This window comes from Dermacentor albipictus, chromosome 1, assembly GCF_038994185.2.
Source record: "Dermacentor albipictus isolate Rhodes 1998 colony chromosome 1, USDA_Dalb.pri_finalv2, whole genome shotgun sequence".
Classification (NCBI taxonomy): Eukaryota; Metazoa; Arthropoda; class Arachnida; order Ixodida; family Ixodidae; genus Dermacentor; species Dermacentor albipictus.
Genome location: NC_091821.1, coordinates 405199081 through 405207596, shown reverse-complemented (window position 1 = coordinate 405207596; position 8516 = coordinate 405199081). Strand labels below are relative to the sequence as shown.

The following is an 8516-nucleotide window of genomic DNA, read 5'->3' as shown; positions in this document are numbered from 1 at the left end:
AAGGAAGGCTGTTCTTACCATGGACGACAAACTGTCTGTTCTGCGAAAAATCTCGTACCATTTAGCATGTTTTCCTAGAACACTGGTGCCCAGTCTTCCATTGGAATATTCTACGGAGGCCTATTAAAACAGAGCTACCACTTGATCCGTATGGCATCAGGATTCTACCATTTGATACCGCAGAAGTGCTTTATTACACCATCAACATGGGTATGGGCTTCTCCCACGACAATAGTGCCAAAGGAACATGGCTCATTCAGGCTTTCTACTGATTATCGTATGAATAATAAACGAACAGACATGTTTCCGTTTTCGGTGCCCCACATTGATGATATTAATAAGGAAATGGGAATGTCACTGGTTCACCAGAATTTAACTTTGTAACGTACTCGCTTCCTATTCAGATACAAACTGAAGTGGGCACCTGCATGACCAAAGTTCATTCTAATAAAATCTGAGGCCTAAGTATTAATTCTAAAGGTCATAATAGATAACCTCTGAGTCGTTTAAAAGGGCAGGCAAACATTGTTCTAAAACTCATTGCTAGGGTAGCTAGCAGAAGGAAATGATTGAAGGAGGACAATCATGATCATCCGGGCATTTCAGGCGTTCTCTTATCAGTCACGTATCATACGAGTCACGTATCATACACTGCACCTTACTTAGAATGGACACGAGCTGAAAGAGCTGACCTTGACTCTCTCATTTGAACTGGACTCAAAAGGGCCATTGGACTCCCACAGTCTGCTAGCACGGAAAAGCTGCCGACCTTGGGAGTGATCAATACTAATGATAAGGTAATTGAAGCACATTGCATAGCCGAAATCACTCGGCTCTCTGCCACTTAGCCTGCCCTTAAATCCTGGAGGAGGCTGGCATTGAACACAGGTATAGCCCCAAACCCACTTAATCAGTCAGCGAAGATACCAGGTCTCACTTCGTAACAGACCCTGCACCCCGTAACATTCATCCTGTGTATAACGTAGGCCGGAGGAATGAAGGAGCAAGGGAAATCGTTCCAAATTTACATCAATACAAGCTAAATGCGCTTTTTGTCGACGCCGTGCAGTATCCCACTGGGGAAAGATTCTCCATAACAATGGTAGACGTAGAGGGAAAAAATATAAACGCAGCTTCTGTGATAGTCAAGACGTCATATGTGGCCGAGGAGGCAGCTGCCGCTTTAGCTATTAATAGTCGTAAGAAGCCAGCCTTCTTATACTCGAACTCACACTCGGCCATCCGCTCCTTCTCGTCCTGATTGGCAGCGAAAACAAGTAGGATCCTTCGGGATCAGGACTTCACTATCAGAAGTGAAGAACAAGGAGAATACCACATTTTGAGATTCTCTGCCCACTTAAGGGACATCACTGGACTGAATGGGATTAAGCCGAATGAGGCTGCCCAAAAGTTTGGGAGTGACCTCATGAACCGCGCAGCCGAACCCGGGGCCTCAGAAATTCCCATAGATCTAGGAAGAAAACGGCTCCATACATATCATGAGATTAGCACTCATTAAAAGCTTAGCCGTAGAACCTTCCCACTGCCCCACCCCAAGCTTGACAACGCCGATGCCTCTACGTTTAGAATGCTGCAGACTAGATCTCACCCCAGTGCTCGCTTAATGCACTTAATCGAGCAGAATAACACACAGGAATGCCGCAATTGCGGATACTAATGTTGTAAGTTTGAACACATGCTGTGGCTGTGCTCAGCCTTAGAGGTCTCTTCACTTCAAAGCAAGGACTCCTGGGAATGAGGCCTCAAGTGTCCAGAACACCTACAACATCTCCAGGTTGCCCAGAAGGCGCATGATGTTGCGGTGGGTCTCAGCTTACCAGTCCCGTCATCGTTGAAGCCATCGGCTCATCCCGGGTCCATCCGGACGTGAGCTCTTCAGGAGCTCAATAAAGTTCTTGTCATGGCATGTCATGTCATGTAAAGGGTATTGACAGATACCGCTCCAAGAAGAGTACAAAAAATACACCGCCTCTGTGACTGCATTTTAAATACAGGATGTTTCATGTAACTTGGGCCAAGGATTGAAAACATTTGATTAGCCGCAGCTGAATGAAACCAACGGCATATGGTTTGCCGTTATGTGGCACTCCTTGGAGTATATTTTATATTTTTTTATATTAGAGGTTAGAAGGAAATGCAGACACCAAATTGCGGAAGTGATTTTCCGAAAACTTTGATCTGAAATCAGCATATTGCGCCATTAGGGCTAACAAAGAACCAATGTGAGTGTGGTGCACGTTTGTAGGAGCACAGTGCTGTAACAACGTCACTTTTAGTTCCCTGCGCAAGACCGTGCATAAAGTGCCATGGTGTCGTCGTGGTGTTGACTTGTGCTTCATGTAACTGTTTTAGGAATCGGATCACTTAAAAACTCAGTTGGTGTAAATGCCGGCAATTTCATTTCTGCAAGTCAGTTTTGGCACGATCGGTATAAGAGCGAATTTTGATGCTGAATGGTATGAATAACGGCAATTTATTTTCTGCAACAGAAATCTCGCACATTTGATACAAGACTGCATTTTTATGCAGAAGCGCCTTTTCATGCTTTTTAATCAGTGTTTTTGTGGCACGCATTTTCACGGTTTTACGGCATCGCATTCGTCTGTAAAAGTAAGCGTTTACTAAAGCGTTTCCGTAGGTCTTGTGCAGACATTTACTTGGGACGTCGTATATTGAGCACATTGAGCGTAGGATTCTGACAGTAGACTTGTGGCGTGGAGCCAATGGAAAGGATCCTGTCTACGTAGCGGCGCAAACAAGGAGGAGACTTCTCGAGATAGGCCAGTGTTATCAACTTATGTCAAATATTTCGGCGAATCCCAGTCCACGTGAGCCGTAACTGAAAGCCTGTCGCAGCGACAGCACATGAGCTCGCTAAGGACGTTCCACTAAAACTTGAGATGCCGAACTTCGAATAGAACACTTTTTATCGAAGCGACGCTAGGGGTTGCCTACTGTTCCTCTCAAAAAGTCGAGTTGGATAGAAATTGTAGGGATGAACAAGCTGATAAACTTTACATACTCCGTATCTCGCTTCTAGAACCCCTTTACCGCGAAGAATGCTACAACGCAAAATCATTGCTTGAAATGCGATTGTGGAACTTGTGGAATATTGAGATGCAGTTATCTGAGATAGTTGGCAACTATAGTCGGGGCACCGAATTCGCTATGCCTCTGTAAATCATCCGCTATTGCCGGAGCTGTCATTTTCTGTCGCTTAATGCGATAGTCAAGAGTCTTGCACCTTCTGTGTTGACTGATTTTATTGACCGCCATCAGGTCGGTCAGGAAGAAATCGCGTGGTCACCGAGAACGCATCAGCTAGTGAAATCTTTAATGGACACAATCGCTGAGGGATTTTTCTGCGCTTGAGGTGTTAGCCGCTCCAAAAACATCCATCGTAAATAAATGCACTTGCATCGTATATGTCGTCATGTATCCCTTTATCATAATTTGGCAATGTTGAGACATCTAGATATTTAACCGGTGCAGTAAATGTGCCTATTCGATCTGTCACTGACGTTTTCTCTTTAGCGACTTCTGATCGGTGCACTTAGGGCTTTAGGATTGCCACACGACATTTTTTTTTTTTGCTAGAGTTAACAATTTGACCAGGAACCAGTGAAAAAGTTAGCTTTTTATCCTGATTGGGGAAACTTGGCTTAACAAGGATCTAGAGGATGATTTTGGGAAGAATTAGACATAATTACGAGAGTGGGCCTGTTCATTACAGCCCAAGTTTCCTCTGAAAGATGCGCGAAACGCCATCGGGATTATACTGATGATGAGTTTGCAGTAAACCCTATTCTCTGAACTGGACAGTACCTCAAATCATATCAATACTGAAAGTTCACGAACGTAAGGTTATCTATTTGGTCTGTTGGTCGCAACACTGAGTAGGGCTTTGTCTGTATAATGAATGATTGTAGCCTATCAATATATTAGATTAATGGAGTGACATCTATGTCATGTGTCTGTATTATGTAGTTTTTTGATCGAAAAACTACTGAAATGCAGTCGACGTGAAAAACTGAAGCATTTGTTAGTTTTCCAAGGACCAATCATTGTTTCCTAATTCAAATGCATGTTAAATGCAAAAGTGTTCTCATAAATGACTGCGGAACTAAACAGAATGACATATGACATTTGTTGCATTTAAAACAGAAACCAAAATTGTGGTGACTATATAAAGCCCAATATTACTTTACTTTAGAGCCCCCTGTCTGATCAAGAAAGTGCCGGGAAATGCTCAATAAAATAAAAAAAGGACTTGAACCAACTATTTTATGACTCCATAACTCTTACAAAAAACAGATATAAAGATGGTATAACTCCACGTGCTAAATCGTGTTAAACAGACAAAAGCTTGCAAATTACTTATATTTAGCGGCTAATTTAACGCCCTTTGTGGCCTTGCTTAAATACATGGAAATATTTCTTTGATTACTCGAGTTCTGTAAATGTCCCGCTGACAAATTTGTGGTACAGTTCTAGGTGGTGCACAACATATGAGATTTGTCAGCTTTTTATGTTCGAATGGATCACATAATGCGGTTTACAGAATTGCCACATCTTTTATTATTAAACATACAGAAATGTGAATTTGATGCTACATTTTACTAGTTTTTCTCGTTTTGAAAAGGTTTGTAATAATGGTAATCACTATTATTACAGTGTTTTCTAAACTTACCCTTCAATGAAATAAACCTCATTGAAGTCGGTACAGTAGACTCCACCCAACAATTTGTTTCTGTGTATTTGACAATAGCTTCTGAGGTATTGTTTCGTGTTAATAAGTGCAGGTGATCTAGGGCGAAATTTGTTGCTATACCGTGATCATTACTGTGGTGTGAGAAGAATCATCTAAATATTTGAGCTAAAGGAAGGCATTGATATTAAGACTCGGAAGTGACGCCCGCTTTCTTTTCACAGTGTTCCGACACACCTTGTCAATTTTTTTGCAACAAACATGTTTTTTCGTTTGACTTTCACATGTTTTAATGAAAGGTTCTCGATTCGTTTCTCAGAAAAAGAAAGGAGACTAGCGCCAGTTACTTATGCATCTTATCAGTAGGCTACCGCGCAGCATCGCTGATGGGAAAGATAACATTTGGTCCTAATTCTGGCAAGCGCATGGCCTTGCTTCTTCTTAATACGACGTTAGAAAGCAAGTCTGTAGCACGTGATTCCGATATAAAAACGTGGAGAGCCAGAAGATGAGAGAGCACGCACTCAAATCAAATGCATACCGGTGACCGAAGATTTAGCTTCCGCTTTATAAATACAAATTGAGACGCTTTTTATCGCGCGTTCACTGGTATGAATTTGTTTTCCTTAGAGGACATGCGCCGGTCTCCAGGTCACGGTGACAAAATTCGGTCCCGAAACATTTATGCCCAGCTTCCGTACATGTGGGCAGCGTGTCCGCAATCTGGCGCGAAAATCGATACCGCACATCAAGCGACTGACCTTTTGGCTTAAGAAATTCCTGTCCACCATCGGGCATCTGTAACCTCATTTTTTTTCAGTGTCGGCGATGTTATCGGCCGCAAGGTTAACGATGTGGATGCGCTTGTAAATACACGCTCGTGACATAACTGAATAGCGATAGCAAGAAATAGCGACAAAATGGAATGCAGGAACTTTGGCACACTGGCTACCTCAAGAATGAAATAATCTTTCTGTCTCTATATATAAATATATACATTAAACCAGTCGCGTCAGTGACCACATGCTGCAGCGGGTCATCCTGACCTCCTGCGGACGTTGAACGAGCAATGGATGGTGATAAGGTCGTCCCAAGCCGCCAATCAATGACACGATTTCAGCACGCGGGTATATAAGCCTTCGGTGCTCTCTTGGGTGAGTGTGTTGGTGTCGTCAAGTGTAAGGCGCTACAAGCGGATAACCCACACAAAATCATGTGGACGAAGGTGAGTAAGGACAGAGATGCTATTGCCGATGAGGCCGCCGGTATGAGATGAGCATCGTCAGAATCTTCCAACCGTCAACGCAAGTGGACATGACATTCTTTTGAATTACCTTTTTCAGACCTATCACTATCTATTTTCTAGTAGCGTCAGCGGATGGTGAGTTCAACGGAGCGAGATTATACGGCTAGCGATATCCTTCCGCTGTGATTAGGATAAGTTATGATTTTGTTTTAATACGCTTCGGGTGCGGTTCGCGCTAGGACAAAGTCTTGAACTCTACTACAAATTGGCCAGAAGCGCAGACCCCTTCACTTTTATCTAAAGAAACGGCTTGTCACCTATTGCAATAGAAGTGCACAGTTTGTAATGTTTATAATGTTTATAATGTCGCACTGCCCAGTCCACTCACACTCTCCCGTAACTGAGTTCTTCACTTTTTTCGTGAATTTAGCAACTTTCAGGTCGCAAAATTTTTTTACTTGTTGCCCCTTGTTCTGCTTGTCTCATCGCAAGCCTACGCATTGGCAAAAAGCCATCCTAGGAGATTGGCCAAGAACGTTCCCAACAGTTGCCATAGAACGTGCAGGAACTGACAGAAATGCTCTGCCTTTACTCCTTGCGACTTGGTTTCGTTGATCAGACAACTTTCGGTGTGCTTATAGCAGTCTCTCTCTTAACAAGCTTTCTCTTTAATTTACTCGTGCAGGTTGCTCTTTTCTGTTTCGTCGCCTGTGTGAGCGCCCAGGTTCAGGTGAATCGGGTAAGTTTATTGACAATCCATAATCAGGGAAGTCTGCTTTAGCTGGACGTTTGAAGAAACGTATACGAAATGATTACGACCAAATGAGATAGAAAATACAGTTATAGCCATTTATGACAGTGCAGTTTCAGTGGTGCTCAGGGGTAGTTGCTCCTGGCCGTGCAATTTTTTTTTTTTGCGTAAGTGCCACGTGTACATTCATAAGTTCTTGAACTATTTTCTTCCCGCCAGAAACATCTAGAAGTGAAATTAAGGATCTATCTGGACGGCTTGGTATTGCACCATAACTTTGCAATTTCTAGTTAAATATTGTTTGTGGAGCACTTGAACAAGGCCCACGGGCATACACGCGGAAACAAAAAAAGGAAAAAAAAAGAAAACATGACAAGTGGTTTCACGTATCAGTTAACAGACTCCCGCTAGCGTGAAGCCGTGAAATGTTCAACCGTCACTCATTGTCTTGCACTACCGCAGCCGCCGTCACCATACAACTTTGCGTACGAGCACACCGACGCAAAGACAGGCGCCAAGGTGACACAAAGCGAGAGCGGCGATGCCAGCAACGTCAAGACCGGCTCGTACGGCATCAACGACCCATCGGGCCTCTACCGCCTCGTGCAGTACATCGCCGACTCCCAGGGATTCCGCGTAACCATAGACACCAACGAACCTGGCACCAAGACCCACGATGCGGCCAACGCTCGCTACAACTCGAACGCCGCCAACGCACCAGCGGCCATAGTTGCGCCGCGCAGTGCAGCGGTGCCTGCTTTCAGGCCTGCCCTTGTGAGGGCGGCTCGACTGGCCCCCCTATCCACAGTGCACACCTTGCACGCAACGCCGTTGACCTTCCACAGCGTGCCGCTGACCCTGCACGCTCTTCACGCGGTGCCCGTGACTCACACCGTTCATACCCGCCAGGCAGCCATCTCTCCTAACTACATCCACTTCACCCTGGGCAGGGCCAAGAGGGCCTAGACTGGGCTAGGCGTCGACAATGCCGAAACTCGTACTGCTTGTTCGAACAGTCAGAGGTAACGACGTGTTTCCACCATGCAGACGTGAGAGAAACAGGCTGTCATTGATGCACGATGAAGAAAAGTGTGGTGGTTTGTTTTTATGATGCTAGCCCGTCTTTTGTGTTACCCTTTCGTCCTTTGTATGCTTGAAATAAATTTCTGTTGAAACCAACAAAACAGGCTGTACAGCTCTTTGTAAATTCTTGTAAATTACTTATTGTCATTTGCAAGATCGACAATTCTTGCCGGGCTCCAAAACTGTTCTGAAGAAGTGCCCAGAAAGACTAGTATGGTCCTCCGTGCTAGCAGCAGCAGTAATAGAAATTTTAAAGTGATTAGAGAATTTAAAATATCATTTATCATAGTTGATACATTACAAGGTATATCTCGAGCATAAGCAGGAAAAAATAAGATATTTACATCTGGCGAATCTTTCCGTGCAACTCTTTAGACTGAGTTGTGAGCTTTGGCACCATGTTTGTGATGCCGGCATGTGTGTGTTCTTACGCAGGACACCTCATAATGAGTTAATGCCACAACCAATTACCGCCGTTTGTGGGGCAGCAGTAGAAGTTCTTAGGAGCACCACCAAAAGATAACAAAGCTTTCTAGGTGTATATCATGCACTGAAGAAGTCCTTCAAACCTTAGCATCTTTTAGTGTGTTTGAAAGGTTTCGAAATCTCTGGTGCACATTGAGCGTGTTTTGGTTTCTTCAAGCTAACGTTTTAACTCACAGTACCATATCTAGAAACCAGTATTGAAGAAAACTGTGCAATGTAGA

The 8516-nt window shown here is 43.9% G+C and overlaps 1 protein-coding gene across 1 annotated transcript; it reads left to right on the top strand.

Moving 5' to 3' along the window:
* The first annotated feature begins 5820 nt into the window (after window positions 1-5820).
* On the top strand, window positions 5821-7910 carry LOC135903585 (cuticle protein 16.8-like). Its single transcript, XM_065433903.2, has 3 exons — window positions 5821-5954; window positions 6661-6714; window positions 7189-7910. The coding sequence occupies exons 1-3, from the start codon at window positions 5943-5945 to the stop codon at window positions 7690-7692; spliced, it is 570 nt and encodes a 189-aa protein (XP_065289975.2). The 5' UTR covers window positions 5821-5942; the 3' UTR covers window positions 7693-7910.
* The last annotated feature ends 606 nt before the right edge of the window (window positions 7911-8516 follow it).